Genomic DNA, 16,267 nt, shown 5'->3' with positions numbered 1-16,267 from the left:
CTCCTCCTCCTCCTCCTTCTCCTCCTTATTTATCATTAGTTATTTATGTCATCAGTAAGATATTTATTATTGACAACAAACTAAAAACCTTCATAATAAAAGTAATGTGTAAATTCCAGGACGGTGCTCAGAATAAGTTAAGAAAAAATGAGGTGGGGAGAGATGTGACGTGTTTGTGTCATGAGGGAAAAAAGTGTACAGGGGTCTGGCAGGATGGGTTCAGTGTTTTATCAAGAGTAAAATATGTAATAATTTAGATTATAATATAGATAGATAGATAGATTCCTTTTGGCCACCTCTTTTGTTTCTTTTTTAGGAGCAGCGAGTAGCGGGCTTTTTTTTATTATTGTTTTCTTTTTTTGTGTGCCCTTGAGCTGCCTCCTTTGTTGTAAAAAAAAAAAAAGATATAGATAGATAGATATAGATTCCTTTCGGCCACCTCTTTTGTTTCTTTTTTAGGAGCAGGGAGTAGCGGGCTTTTTTTTTATTATTTTCTTTTTTTGTGTGCCCTTGAGCTGCCTCCTTTGTAAAAAAAAAAAAAATAGATAGATATAGATTCCTTTCGGCCACCTCTTTTGTTTCTTTTTTAGGAGCAGCGAGTAGCGGGCTTTTTTTATTATTGTTTTCTTTTTTTGTGTGTGCCCTTGAGCTGCCTCCTTTGTTGTAAAAAAAAAAAAAATATATATAGATAGATATATACACACACACACAGTAAAGCCCTATTAACTCAGAATTTGATATCATATTCATTAAAAAAAAAAATTTGAATTCAAACAAATAATGAAAGAAAAAATGAAAAAAAAATCCTGCATCTCGGCATATTTCAGAATTTTAACCACATCCTGTCATCAACAATCGCTATAACTGACCCACATTTTCGTTGAAGATGTATCCACACTTGGTCCACCTGATCTCACTCTCCAGCACTCATTAATCTTGGTTGCTGCTGAGTTATCTCCGCATCTCGTGGATACACTTGTCAGGGCTTACCCGCGCTATTCCTGCATTAAAAACATGTCCCTCACTTGCCCTGCTTGCTCCTCAAACATCTACGTGTTGTCTGCTCTCACTACAGGATTACAGCAGCCCCTTCATTTGTGTGTGTTGATTTAAGCTGTGTGTGTGTGTGTGTGTGTGTGTGTGTGTGTGTGTGTGTGTGTGTGTGTGTGTGTGAGGCCCAACCAGACTGAGTTTTAGGGTTATAAGGTGATGTTGCGATAACCTGTACTATCTGTATGTTGTGAACTGTCATATTTCTCCTTATCTATCTTATTTCCCTCCGTTTTTCCTATATTTTCCTTTTCTTTTGTGTAGTGTACAGTGTTGTCTGCTTTCACTACAGGATTACAGCAGCCCCTTCATATGTGTGTGTTGATTTAAGCTGTGTGCGTGTGTGTGTGTGTGTGTGTGTGTGTGAGGCCCAACCAGACTGAGTTTTAGGGTTATAAGGTGATGTTGTGATAACCTGTACCATCTGTATGTTGTGAACTGTCATATTTCTCCTTATCTATCTTATTTCCCTCCGTTTTTCCTATATCTTCCTTTTGTGTAGTGTACAGTGTTGTCTGCTTTCACTACAGGATTACAGCAGCCCCTTCATATGTGTGTGTTGATTTAAGCTGTGTGTGTGTGTGTGTGTGTGTGAGGCCCAACCAGACTGAGTTTTAGGGTTATAAGGTGATGCTGGGATGATCTGTACTATCTGTATGTTGTGAACTGTCATATTTCTCCTTATCTATCTTATTTCCCTCCGTTTTTCCTATATCTTCCTTTTCTTTTGTGTAGTGTACAGTGTTGTCTGCTTTCACTACAGGATTACAGCAGCCCCTTCATATGTGTGTGTTGATTTAAGCTGTGTGTGTGTGTGTGTGTGTGTGTGTGTGTGTGTGTGTGTGTGTGTGTGTGTGAGAGGCCCAACCAGACTGAGTTTTAGGGTTATAAGGTGATGTTGTGATGAACTGTACTATCTGTATGTTGTGAACTGTCATATTTCTCCTTATCTATCTTATTTCCCTCCGTTTTTCCTATATTTTCCTTTTCTTTTGTGTAGTGTACAGAAAAGAATGACTATGCAATAAGGGGATTTGTATAACTCGGCAAAGGTGGGAGCCCCTATCATGCCGAGTTATAAAGATTTTACTGTATGTGTATATATATATGCATAAGAACTACTTACTCATTATTATTATTATAGGTAAAGTTATGAAGAACTGTTAAACCCAAGCAGACCCCTTGCAGAACTACCTTGGATATGAGACACAGAGACAGACAGAGAGAGAGTAGAGTAAGTTGGAGAAAGGAAGGACACTCTAGAATAGGAACTGTGGGAAAAAGAACCATCAGAGGAGGACAAATAGGTGAGTTATCAGTTAATTCTCTATTATTTGCAGTGTGGTATTAGTTAATGTCACTGGTATAATTCCCTCATCTTCCCCTCCGTAGGAAAAGGAAGATGGATAAAAGAGAAAGGAAAGAAATTGAGAGTATAGGACAAATAGGTGAGTTATCAGTTAATTCTCTATTATTTGCTGTGTGGTATTAGTCAATGTCACTCTGGTATAATTCCCTCATCTTCCCCTCCGTAGGAAAAGGAAGACGGATAAAAGAGAAAGGAAAGAAATTGAGAGTATAGGACAAATAGGTGAGTTATCATAGTTAATTCTCTATTATTTGCAGTGTGGTATTAGTTAATGTTACGCTGGTATTATAATTCCCTCATCTTCCCCTCCATAGGAAAAGGAAGATGGATAAAAGAGAGAGAAAGGAGAGAGGGGAGAATATAATTATTAAAGAAAATTGGCCTGAGAATAGCGTAGAAAAGGAAGATTGATAAGAGAGAGAGAAGGAAAGAAATAGAGAGAAGGGAGAATGTAATTATAAAAGGAAAAGGAAAAATAATAAATGTCCTGAGATTAGCGTAGAAAAGGAAGATTGATAAGAGAGAAGGAAAGAAATAGAAAAGATTAGGCACAGAGAGAGAAGGGAGAATGTAATTATAAAAGGAAGGATTAAAAAAGGAAAAGGAAAAATAATAAATGTTCTGAGATTAGCGTAGAAAAGGAAGATTGATAAGAGAGAGAGAAGGAAAGAAATAGAGAAAAGATTAGGCACAGAGAGAGAGAAGGGAGAATGTAATTAGAAAAGGAAAAGGAAGATTGATGAGAGAGAAGGGAGAATGTAATTATAAAAGGAAAAGGAAAAATAATAAATGTTTGAGTATAGCTTAGAAAAAGAAGATTGATAAGAGAGAGAAGGAAAGAAATAGAGAGAAAACATTAGGCACAGAGAGAGAAGGGAGAATGTAATTAAAAAAAGGAAAAGGAAAAATAATAAATGTTCTGAGTATAGCTTAGAAAAAGGAAGATTGATATAAGAGAGGAGATGATGAGGATAAGGAGGTCTATTGCTGCCCGGTGCTGTGTGGGCGTAAAGGTTGGCTCTCCATCACCCTCACAGCCCCGTGGTTGGGTACGGATATCCCCAACGAAATACAACAACAACATAAATTACCCCAGGTGTTACTAGGGGAGTGATTTTCAAAGTGTGTGCCACGCCATGACACACTATGATATATTGGTCAGCCATGTCTCCTCGGTGTGCCTCCAAAACTCGGGTAGGATTTTGATTTGTGTACATAATATGATGAAACTTTTGGAAATTGTAACTTATTTATCAAGGGTTATTTATTGTTGCAAGTAAACAAAGGAGAAGGGAGGAAGAGAGAGAGAGAGAGAGGAGAGGAAAGAAATGGAGAGAAAAGATTAGCCAGAGAGAGAGAGAAGGGAGAATATAATTATAAAAAAAAATATTTGAAAGGAAAAGGAAATATGATGTGGTCTGAAAATAGCGTAGAAAAAGGAAGATTAATAAGAGAGAAGGAAAAATATATAAAAAGGAATAAAGATGTACACTCCCGCTTTAGAATGGTTTAGTGAGACCCCACCTGGAATACGCGGTGCAGTTTTGGTCTGATCTGAGAATAGCGTCATAAAGGAGAGAAATGGAAGAGGTATTCAGAACACTCAGACTCCGTGGTCCATACTAAGTGGTCTGTCATTAAACCAAAGTGAAATATTTTTTTTAATTTATTGCCACCAAGTCTTTGCATTTCTACTTTAGTTAATATTAAGTTGAAGGAAGTGCCCGTCAAGCTTGGTTTTAAAGGAGTCAGTATATCGTGTTGCACTGGACCACTGAAGGAAGGCGGGGAGCTTGTTCCATTCTCGCAGTACAACGTTGAAGGAAAATTTGGCGCATTCTGAATTTACTTGTTTACACTTAAATTTTGTGCCATTATTCCTCGTTCGCAAAGTGTCATCGGTCATAAACAATCTTGATTTGACTACATTCGTAAAGCCATTAAGTATTTTAGAACATTTGAAGGGTTGAGAGCATTTCTTCGTAGGGTTTGTTGCGCAAGGAAGGGATCATTTTTGTTGCCCGACGTTGCACACCTTCTAATTTAGTGATGTCCTTTGCGTGGCGGGGAGACCAAAACTGTACCGCATATTCCAGGTGGGGTCTGACTAAACTATTGTACAAGTTAAGAATTGAGAGCCTTTTATCGCAAGGGATCATTTTTTGTTGCCCGACGTTGCAGACCTAATTTAGCGATGTTCTTTGCGTGGTGGGGAGACCAAAACTGCACCGCGTATTCCAGGTGGGGTCTCACTAAACCATTCTAAAGCGGGAGTGTACATCTTTATTCTTGTACGATAAATTTATCTTGATGAACCCCGGCATTCTGTTCGCTTTATTTGCTGCGTCGATGCAATGCTGTGAGGATTTGAGGTTTGACGAGAGAGAGAGAATAAAGCAAGGAATTAATTGAAGTGCATGAAAACAATTGTAATTCTTTTTCACGGGTCATTTTTCTTCTTGTTCTTGTTTTAATACTAGTGTTTCTTCTTCTATATGAGAGAGAGAGAGAGAGAGAGAGAGAGAGAGAGAGAGAGAGAGAGAGAGAGAGAGATTTGAAGAGGTAGAAGGCTGTCAGTACGAGAAGAGGTTATGTATGTGTGCGTTTGGGACAGGGTTATTGGGGGCAAGGAATGGAGTTGACAGTGTGTGTGTGTGTGTGTGTGTGTGTTATCATTAATTGTTTAAAGATATGCTTCGGCCTTTTTTTTACTGACTAGCACGAGTCGGTCAGGTGACGCCCTCCAAATCGGTCGATCTCCCTATACTATCAGTGACCATATTTTATTTTCCCGGCTTTTTTAGTACCCTAGCTAGTGTTGCCATGTCGTACACTGACCCCTGAACCTTATATCTAGACGACTATAGCAAAGAGATAGGGGAGAGCGATGATGATTCGGCCACTTTGTAGAAAATAAAGTTTAAGAGGTAGTGTAATTTTGTTGACCTCAAAATGTTCCTCCATCATTTGGCTGTGTAGGCTGCTAATATGACACTTGTAGCTATTTCCAGTTTTCAGATTAAGGCAAGATAAATAGATTACATTCCCTACGTGTGTGTGTGTGTGAACAGTCCAATGTTAATCACTCAAGGCCACCACTAAGTTACACATGACAACAGCACACACACACACACACACACACACACATTTCAAGCATGTACACACACACACACACACACACACACACACACACACACTCACACACACATTCCAAGCATGTACACACACACACACACACACACACACACACACACACACTCACACACACATTCCAAGCATGTACACACACACACATACACACACACAAACACACTCACACACACACACACATTCCAAGCATGTACACACGCACACACACACACTCATGTTTGACGTTTCATTGATTGGCCACACTTTGCAGTAAAACACTATAATTAAACGCTACGTGGCAACCCTAGCACGCTGGGAAGGTCACACACACACACACACACACACACACACATATGTACCACAGTCATCGGTCCAGAGACAGTGCATGTGTATTTGTGTGCACGAACCAAGTAAGTTCATTGTGTGTGTGTGTGTGTGTGTGTGTGTGTTTATATCTAGTCCATAGTTAAGAAATCATATCTGCATTGCTAACCACCTCACACGATCCCTTGCCCCCCCTCCCACACACACACACTCACGCACTCACGCACACACAGGGTTGGGTTAACAGACTTGTCCATTCCTTCAGTTACCAGCGTTCAGCCCACACCAGTCTGCTTATATAACACGTATATAATTTCACGGCTTTCTCTGCGTAATTATAACATTTTACTTATTTTATCCAGTTGGTATATTGATGTCATATTGTTCACTGGTGTTGGTAATGAATTAGTGATGTAGTCTGACCCTTCCTCTGTAGTACCGTGAACCTAAAGAAACATATTTGACAAGGCTTTCGTGGGAGTTGTGGGCATTTCCAGGGGTAGTTTTGTGACCCTGGTGGTAGTGTGACCCTTCCTCTGTACCGTGAACCTAAAGAAACACATATTTGACAAGGCTTTCGTGGGAGTTGTGGGCATTTCCAGGGGTAGTTTTGTGACCCTGGTGGTAGTGTGACCCTTCCTCTGTACCGTGAACCTAAAGAAACACATATTTGACAAGGCTTTCGTGGGAGTTGTGGGCATTTCCAGGGGTAGTTTTGTGACCCTGGTGGTAGTGTGATCCTTCCTCTGTACCGTGAACCTAAAGAAACACATATTTGACAAGGCTTTCGTGGGAGTTGTGGGCATTTCCAGGGGTAGTTTTGTGACCCTGGTGGTAGTGTGACCCTTCCTCTGTACCGTGAACCTAAAGAAACACATATTTGACAAGGCTTTCGTAGGCGTTGTGGGCATTTCCAGGGGTTGTTTTGTGACCCTGGTGGTAGTGTGACCCTTCCTCTGTACCGTGAACCTAAAGAAACACATATTTGACAAGGCTTTCCGTGGGGTTGGGGACATTTCCAGGGGTAGTTTTGTGACCCTGGTGGTAGTGTGACCCTTCCTCTGTACCGTGAACCTAAAGAAACACATATTTGACAAGGCTTTCGTGGGAGTTGTGGGCATTTCCAGGGGTAGTTTTGTGACCCTGGTGGTAGTGTGACCCTTCCTCTGTACCGTGAACCTAAAGAAACACATATTTGACAAGGCTTTCGTGGGAGTTGTGGGCGTTTCCAGGGGTAGTTTTGTGACCCTGGTGGTAGTTTGACCGTGAACCTAAAGAAACACATATTTGACAAGGCTTTCGTGGGAGTTGTGGGCATTTCCTGGGGTAGTTTTGTGACCCTGGTGGTAGTGTGACCCTTCCTCTGTACCGTGAACCTAAAGAAACATATTTGACAAGGCTTTCGTGGGAGTTGTGGGCATTTCCAGGGGTAGTTTTGTGACCCTGGTGGTAGTGTGACCCTTCCTCTGTACCGTGAACCTAAAGAAACACACATTTGACAAGGCTTTCGTGGGAGTTGTGGGCATTTCCAGGGGTAGTTTTGTGACCCTGGTGGTAGTGTGACCCTTCCTCTGTACCATGAACCTAAAGAAACACACATTTGACAAGGCTTTCGTGGGAGTTGTGGGCATTTCCAGGGGTAGTTTTGTGACTCTGGTGGTAGTGTGACCCTTCCTCTGTACCGTGAACCTAAAGAAACACATATTTGAGGAGCTTTTCGTGGGAGTTGTGGGCATTTCCAGGGGTAGTTTTGTGACCCTGGTGGTAGTGTGACCCTTCCTCTGTACCGTGAACCTAAAGAAACACATATTTGACAAGGCTTTCGTTGGAGTTGTGGGCATTTCCTGGGGCAGTTTTATGACCCTGGTGGTGGTTTGACCCTTCCTCTGTACCATGAACCTAAAGAAACACACATTTGACAAGGCTTTCGTAGGCGTTGTGGGCATTTCCAGGGGTAGTTTTGTGACCCTGGTGGTAGTGTGACCCTTCCTCTGTACCGTGAACCTAAAGAAACATATTTGACAAGGCTTTCGTTGGAGTTGTGGGCATTTCCTGAGGTAGTTTTGTGACCCTGGTGGTAGTGTGACCCTTCCTCTGTACCTTGAACCTAAAGAAACACACATTTGACAAGGCTTTCGTTGGAGTTGTGGGCATTTCCAGGGGTAGTTTTGTGACCCTGGTGGTAGTGTGACCCTTCCTCTGTACCGTGAACCTAAAGAAACACACATTTGACAAGGCTTTCGTGGGAGTTGTGGGCATTTCCAGGGGTAGTTTTGTGACCCTGGTGGTAGTGTGACCCTTCCTCTGTACCGTGAACCTAAAGAAACATATTTGACAAGGCTTTCGTGGGAGTTGTGGGCATTTCCAGGGGTAGTTTTGTGACCCTGGTGGTAGTTAGACCCTTTCTCTGTACCATGAACCTAAAGAAACACACATTTGACAAGGCTTTCGTGGGAGTTGTGGGCATTTCCAGGGGTAGTTTTATGACCCTGGTGGTGGTTTGACCCTTCCTCTGTACCATGAACCTAAAGAAACACACATTTGACAAGGCTTTCGTTGGAGTTGTGGGCATTTCCTGGGGTAGTTTTGTGACCCTGGTGGTAGTGTGACCCTTCCTCTGTACCGTGAACCTAAAGAAACACATATTTGACAAGGCTTTCGTGGGAGTTGTGGGCATTTCCTGGGGTAGTTTTGTGACCCTGGTGGTAGTGTGACCCTTCCTCTGTACCGTGAACCTAAAGAAACACACATTTGACAAGGCTTTCGTGGGAGTTGTGGGCATTTCCTGGTGTAGTTTTGTGACCCTGGTGGTAGTGTGACCCTTCCTCTGTACCATGAACCTAAAGAAACACATATTTGACAAGGCTTTCGTGGGAGTTATGGGCATTTCCAGGGGTAGTTTTGTGACCCTGGTGGTAGTGTGACCCTTCCTCTGTACCGTGAACCTAAAGAAACACACATTTGACAAGGCTTTCGTTGGAGTTGTGGGCATTTCCTGGGGTAGTTTTGTGACCCTGGTGGTAGTGTGACCCTCCCTCTGTACCGTGAACCTAAAGACACATATTTGACACGGCTTTCGTAGGAGTTGTGGGCATTTCCATGGATACTTTTATGACCCTGGTGACCCTTCCTCTGCACCGTGAACCTAAAGACACATATTTGACAAGCCTTTCGTGGGAGTTGTGGGCATTTCCATGGATACTCTTATGATATACCCCACTTGGGACTCCCCCCCCGCAGCACAATGTCTAAGGAGAGCGATGTGGACAAGGCGGCGAGGAACACAGCCAAAAACATCTTCAGGCCGGGGATCACGCCGGAGGAGGTGAAGGCTGGCTATGATGACTGGTCCAAGAACTACGATGAGGTGAGAGATTTACATAGATATTCAGAGCATATAGAGCCTGTGGTCCAGAGTATATATGTGACTGGTCCAAGAACTACAATACGAGAGAGAGATTTACATAGATTTTCAGACCATATAGAGCCTGTGGTCCAGAGTATATATGTGACTGGTCCAAGAACTACAATACGAGAGAGATTTACATAGATATTCAGACCATATAGAGCCTGTGGTCCAGAGTATATAGGTGACTGGTCCAAGAACTACGATACGAGAGAGAGATTTACATAGATTTTCAGACCATATAGAGCCTGTGGTCCAGAGTATATATGTGACTGGTCCAAGAACTACGATACGAGAGAGAGATTTACATAGATTTTCAGACCATATAGAGCCTGTGGTCCAGAGTATATAGGTGACTGGTCTAAGAACTACGATACGAGAGAGAGATTTACATAGATATTCAGACCATATAGAGCCTGTGGTCCAGAGTATATAGGTGACTGGTCCAAGAACTACGATACGAGAGAGAGAGAGAGAGAGATTTACATAGATATTCAGACCATATAGAGCCTGTGGTCCAGAGTATATATGTGACTGGTCCAAGAACTACAATGCGAGAGAGAGATTTACATAGATATTCAGACCATATAGAGCCTGTGGTCCAGAGTATATATGTGACTGGTCCAAGAACTACAATGCGAGAGAGAGATTTACATAGATATTCAGACCATATAGAGCCTGTGGTCCAGAGTATATATGTGACTGGTCCAAGAACTACGATACGAGAGAGAGAGAGAGAGATTTACATAGATATTCAGACTATATAGAGCCTGTGGTCCAGAGTATATATGTGACTGGTCCAAGAACTACGATACGAGAGAGAGAGAGAGAGAGAGAGATTTACATAGATATTCAGACTATATAGAGCCTGTGGTCCAGAGTATATAGGTGACTGGTCCAAGAACTACGATACGAGAGAGAGAGCGAGAGAGAGATTTACATAGATATTCAGACCATATAGAGCCTGTGGTCCAGAGTATATAGGTGGTCGCTGTCCTTAAACCAAAGTATCTATGATGACTGGTCCAAGAACTACGATGAGGTGAGAGATTTACATAGATATTCAGACCATATAGAGCCTATGGTCTAGACTAGGTGGTCGCTGTCCTTAAACCAAAGTAAAATTACATGAAATAAAATGTCACTAAGCCTTTGCATTTCTACTTTAGTGAATGTTAAGTTGAAGGAAGTTACATTGCACTGGGGAGAGAGAGAGAGAGAGATTTACATAGATATTCAGACCACATAGCATATATGGTCCAGACTAGGAATTAAAATTACATGAAGAAAAAAAAATGCCGCCAAGAGAGAGAGAGAGAGAGAGATTGTGTAGCAAGGCAAGATAGTTTAGTGATTGTGAATATCATTGCTGAAGGTCATTTGTTTGGGAATACCGCGCGGCAACAACAAGAATTTCAATAAACGCACAAAAGAAAGCTTGTATCAGCATGAATTTAGATTTCCCGCCGCTCTTTGGGTACTTATGATGTGATGATCTAAGTCTATATATACCAAGTCAAGTCACTGCTTCAAAACTGCGACCGGTACACGCAGGAGGCGGCTTTGGGGCGGAGCAGCGGGATGACGTCACTTGAAGCCCCCCCCAAAAAAAATACCCGCCAGTTCAGGGGTGACTAAATTAAGTTGCGGCCGTGTGTGCACTCTGGATGTGCATTCTCGCCTTCTTTCACAGCGCGTTCAGGCAAGCCACTGACGAAAAAATGTCTTTTTATTATGCTATTGCGTGACTGTATTTTCAATGACTACAAACGGCGGAGTGGGGTGTGAGGGAGGGCATGTTGAAGTGATTGATTTAAATTAGTCCGCTTTTCTTCGTTTTCTCTAAATCCCTGTTTCTACATTCTCTAGTTTGGCTCCAAGCAACGTCACGCATAAACCACTCCTCGGCCGTGTCTCCTCCCACAAACCTGCGCGTGGCTTGACTTGGTGTATATAGACTTAGGTGATGACGTTTGCCACACTCCTATTCTATGGCTCTGGTCCTCCCCCCTCACCGCCCCCAGATGCTCGGGAACAGCCAGTACCGCGCCCCCGCCATCGCCCTGGAGGAGGTGCTGCTGCAGGTGCCCCCGGAGAAGCGAGCCCAGACCAAGGTGCTGGACGTGGCCGCCGGGACGGGCTGGGTGGGGCGCGACCTCCACCGGGAAGGCTTCAGGTGGGTGGACACACACACACACACACAGATAGATAGATAGATATTTATTGACCACAACTTTCAATAAAAACGCATCAATCTCTATTTAACAAAACGGTCCAAAAACTAGCATTTCTTTAAAATTCAGAATGGAAATATTCACTAAACAAAAACGCAGAATACGTACAAGGTAATAAAAACACTTAGCGCCACAAAACATACAGCAATTAAAACGAATGAAACACACAAGAAACACGTTAAACACACACACACACACACACACACACACACACACACACACACACACACACACACACACACAGCTGATTTTTCAAGCATCGTCAAAGTGTTGGCAATCAAAAGTTGACGTTAGAATTTTCATTTTTCAAACCCTTCTCGTGGCGGAGTCAGCATAGCAACACCTTGAAACACTTTTTTTTTTTCTTTTTTTTTTTTTTTACGTCGTGGCCTATTGCGCCGGTAGGCTTCTTCCCGGTGGGGCCTGATGGAGGATCAACCCCTCCTGACGGCGTTGTTATCCCGTTCTATGCCGGTTCCTGACAGCTGTCCCGTCCGGTCTCAATCGTCCCCAACCGGCCCCGAATTTTTTTAACGTGCTAAAAAAAAAGCCGGCCCGCTTCCCGCCTGCCGCCGCTCGGTGGGACCCCACGCGCCCGCCATCGTTCACCGCCGACCATGACCACGATGCCACACGTTTTGTGCCGTTTTCATCGATCGGGACCGAACGGGACGCTATATATATCGGCAAGGTGTGACCCCAGGTTTAGGCGGCCTCCATAACCCCGGGAATGGCAGGGAACCGGGCCGCGGGAGAGCCCAGCGCTATAGAGTCCCGTAGACTGCCTTAGAGAGAAGGAAATTCAAATTCTTCTGGGCGCGTTGATAGGATTGTTATGCTACTACTACTGATTTTTTTTCTTTTTTTTTTACGTGTGCGCCTGTAGGCTTGCTTGAGGGCCTGGATGGAAGTCGGCCCCAGCCCGTCATGGCGTAGGCAAGTGTTTATAGTGGCGCCATCTTCTCTTGGCTCATGCTGCCCCCCGGAACTCCTCCTTGATTCACTTGAACGGTTTCCTCTAGAGTCCGGGTTGATGGGTGGTCTTCAGGACAGCATGTGGGTAGTTTTAGCCACTCGGCGGTGACTGAAAAATCCGAGGTGGTAGCGTGGGGATTCGAACCCGCGTCGTCCATCACGCGGTGAATGTGGGCCCAGCACGCTACCACTCAGCCACCGCCTACCCAATACTATATACCCAGTACTAATACCATAATTCCGCTGCCACTCCCACAGGCACATAGACGCTGTGGAGCCGTCGGAGGGCATGATCAAGAAGCTGCGGGAGTGTGGCGTCTATACCAACGACTTCATGGAGTTTATCGGCACCGGCCACTCCACCGTACCCAAAGGTAGTGTTTAATATAGTTGTTGTTATCGTTAGTATTGTTTATGTCACAAGGGTGTATATTTCCGCGCGGGCTCAATTCCCTTTCTTCACCCCGGAGCTCGCAGTCTCATCGCCCATCGCCTTGGAAGAAATCGTGAGGCCAGCGCAGAAAATTACACCCCTTGTCTGTCCGCTTGTCAAAACTTCGTCGAACGTGCTAGAAATGTTGTAATTACCACCACGCCGTGCCCTAAATGCGCATCCGCTATTCCTAAGATTTACCGAGAGTGATGTATTCTTTTCTCTCCTTTCCTCACTCCCTCTCCCTTCCACAGACACCTACGACCTGGTGATCATCTCGGGCGGTATGGGGGAAGGTCACATCCCAGTTAGCGGCCTCGACGACCTGGTGCGCGTCGCTAAGAACGGTGAGTGTGTGGATGCTTGGGACAGCGGAACTCACTCGCTCATCTTGTTGCGCCAGTCATTAATTCATCTAGTTAGTCACTCATTCAGTCTTTCAAGAGGATTTCAGGAGGAGGGTATCAGGGCACCTCTCCTCCCGAAATTGACTTATCTTTGAGTAGTGGGCTTATAAGGGGCTACCACACTGGGCATATTTTCCGTGGATCTTCAGTCAAACCACGATTTCCGCTAGTGTGGTTCTCATTTGTGTCTTGTTATTGCTGCTGATGATGGTGAGTAATATCATCGTCCTTCAGGGAAATCTACCGTAGCCTTGGAAGATCGTGGACACTTCAGAAATCGCCAGCGGAAATCGTGGTTTGACTGAAGATCCACGGAAAATCATTATAATTTCCCTTTTTTTCCCCTTGAACTGTTTCCTCTACTGTAAAAATAAAAATAAAAAAATCACTCCCCTTCCCTTCGATTCACGTGTCATATACTCCCTTTCCTCCTCTCCGCCATGCACTCCAGGCGGCTTGGTCATTATATCGATGCGGCTGGAGTTCCTGGAGATCGTGTCAGCCTACAAGGACAAGCTGGAGCCTTACATGGACGAGCTGGAGGAGGACGGGAAGTGGAGGAAGGTAAGGACGGAGGGAATGGGAATGAAGGAAGGAGGGAGACGAATGGTATGAGGAGACGGGTCCATAATCCCATGTTTAAAGAGGAGTAACAGGAATGACAGAGGGTGATAAGTCCTTCAGGTTAGGTTAGGTTAGGTATAAGGAGACTGGTCCATAATCCCATGTTTAAAGAGGAGTAACAGGAATGACAGAGGGTGATAAGTCCTTCAGGTTAGGTTAGGTTAGGTATAAGGAGACTGGTCCATAAGTCCTTCAGGTTAGGTTAGGTTAGGTATAAGGAGACTGGTCCATAAGTCCTTCAGGTTAGGTTAGGTTAGGTATAAGGAGACTGGTCCATAAGTCCTTCAGGTTAGGTTAGGTTAGGTATAGTGAGACTGGTCCATAATCCCACGTTTAAAGAGGAGTAACAGGAATGACAGTAATAGTGATAATTCCTTCAGGTTAGGTTAGGTTAGGTATAGTGAGACTGGTCCATAAGCCCACGTTTAAAGAGGAGTAACAGGAATGACAGTAATGGTGATAAGTCCTTCAGGTTAGGTTAGGTATAATGAGACTGGTCCATAATCCCACGTTTAAAGAGGAGTAACAGGAATGACAGTAATGGTGATAAGTCCTTCAGGTTAGGTTAGGTATAGTGAGACTGGTCCATAATCCCATGTTTAAAGAGGAGTAACAGGAATGACAGTAATAGTGATAATTCCTTCAGGTTAGGTTAGGTTAGGTTAGGTATAATGAGACTGGTCCATAAGCCCACATTTAAAGAGGAGTAACAGGAACGACAGTAATAGTGATAATTCCTTCAGGTTGAGCGCCGCGTCGTCCCTAACTATTTCTTCGACAAGGAGGGCGTCGTCTACGTCTACTGCGTCACCAAAAACTGAAGGAGGAGGAGGAGGAGGGACGGAGAAGCAGGGAGAGGAGGAGTGGTACTGGTGGTGGAAATGTCCCGGCGCCTGAGTCTGAGGTGCGCATTATCGTGCTCTGGCAACCTGGTGTCACCCGGCGTGTCCGATTTTGTGGATGACATAAAATAGTCCACAAACAGGAAGCGGTTGTCAGTTCTGTTGTTTATTGTTTTATTTTTACGCCCTTGCACTGTCTCCTCTGCTGTAAAAAAACAAACCAAAAATAAAACTAATGATATGCAGCTAACAACAACCAATACCATCCATTAGAGTCAATTTGGAATTTCAGATTATTTGGTTTGTCACAGAGAGATGTTTTGTTTATTTATAAGGTTGGATAGTCCACAAACAGAAAATAGTACTAATGATATGCAGGTAACAACGACCAATACCATCCATTGGTCAATTTGGAGTTTCAGATTTGGTTTGTCACAGAGAGATGTTTTGTTAATTTATAAGGTTGGATAGTCCACAAACAGGAAACAGTTAGTACTAATGATATGCAGCTAACAACGACCAATACCATCCGTTACTCAATTTGGAGTTTCAGATTTGGTTTGTCGCAGAGAGATGTTTTGTTTATTTATAAGGTTGGATAGTCCACAAACAGGAAACAGTTAGTACTAATGATATGCAGCTAACAACGACCAATACCATCCGTTACTCAATTTGGAGTTTCAGATTTGGTTTGTCACAGAGAGATGTTTTGTTAATTTATAAGGTTGGATAGTCTGCAGACAGAGAACAGTTAGTACTAATGATATGCAGCTAACAACGACCAATACCATCCGTTACTCAATTTGGAGTTTCAGATTATTCGGTTTGTCGCAGAGAGATGTTTTGTTAATTTATAAGGTTGGATAGTCCACAAACAGGAACCAGTTAGTACTAATGATATGCAGGTAACAACGACCAATATCAGATCCATTAGTCAATCTGGAGTTTCAGATTTGGTTTGTCGCAGAGAGATGTTTTGTTAATTTATAAGGTTGGATAGTCCACAGACAGAAAACAGTTAGTACTAATGATATGCAGCTAACAACGACCAATAGCAGATCCATTAGTCAATTTGGAGTTTCAGATTGTTTGGTTTGTCACAGAGAGATGTTTTGTTTATTTATAAGGTTGCTGATAGTCCACAAACAGAAAACATTTAGTACTAATGATGTACAGCTAACAACGACCAATACCATCCGTTACTCAATTTGGAGTTTCAGATTTGGTTTGTCGCAGAGAGATGTTTTGTTAACCCTGTGTTAGCAGCGGGGATCATGTTTCTTAATGGTCCCTCCAAGCGAGAAAAATGAGAAAAAAATCACCCCTCACACAAACCATTTCATAATATATATCAAAGCATTTCTGATCAGATTATGTATCATCTATTTGGGGGGGTTGATATCATGGCACAAATTTGGCCCATCGCTGCTACCGGGTTAATTTATAAGGTTGCTGATTATAAAATTGAATCCTC

At 43.3% G+C, this 16,267-nt stretch overlaps 2 protein-coding genes across 16 annotated transcripts; one reads left to right on the top strand and one right to left on the bottom strand.

Annotated features, from left to right (window-relative positions):
- Window positions 1–5,272: 5,272 nt before the first annotated feature.
- On the bottom strand, window positions 5,273–8,679 carry LOC126989703 (uncharacterized). The gene is made up of 6 exons (XM_050848322.1): window positions 8,398–8,679; window positions 7,980–8,189; window positions 7,352–7,561; window positions 7,144–7,248; window positions 6,887–7,051; window positions 5,273–5,280 (listed from the first exon to the last, which is right to left on the bottom strand). The coding sequence occupies exons 1-6, from the start codon at window positions 8,621–8,623 to the stop codon at window positions 5,273–5,275; spliced, it is 924 nt and encodes a 307-aa protein (XP_050704279.1). The 5' UTR covers window positions 8,624–8,679.
- On the top strand, window positions 5,802–15,850 carry LOC126989694 (methyltransferase-like protein 27). 15 transcript variants are annotated; one of them, XM_050848311.1, is made up of 9 exons: window positions 5,802–5,958; window positions 9,113–9,239; window positions 11,303–11,454; window positions 12,746–12,861; window positions 13,175–13,267; window positions 13,779–13,891; window positions 14,695–15,128; window positions 15,256–15,386; window positions 15,785–15,850. In XM_050848311.1, exons 2-7 carry the CDS (start codon window positions 9,117–9,119, stop codon window positions 14,770–14,772), a joined length of 675 nt encoding a protein of 224 aa, XP_050704268.1. In that variant the 5' UTR covers window positions 5,802–5,958; window positions 9,113–9,116; the 3' UTR covers window positions 14,773–15,128; window positions 15,256–15,386; window positions 15,785–15,850. The 15 variants fall into 15 exon arrangements, with proteins under 15 accessions (XP_050704268.1, XP_050704265.1, XP_050704263.1 ...); XM_050848308.1 differs by having other exon boundaries at window positions 15,652–15,850; XM_050848306.1 differs by having other exon boundaries at window positions 15,518–15,850.
- Window positions 15,851–16,267: the final 417 nt, after the last annotated feature.

Source organism: Eriocheir sinensis, unplaced genomic scaffold (genome assembly GCF_024679095.1).
Source record: "Eriocheir sinensis breed Jianghai 21 unplaced genomic scaffold, ASM2467909v1 Scaffold127, whole genome shotgun sequence".
In the NCBI taxonomy this organism is placed as follows: Eukaryota; Metazoa; Arthropoda; class Malacostraca; order Decapoda; family Varunidae; genus Eriocheir; species Eriocheir sinensis.
The sequence above is the reverse complement of the archived record's forward strand: the minus strand, read 5'-3'. Positions and strand labels throughout refer to the sequence as shown.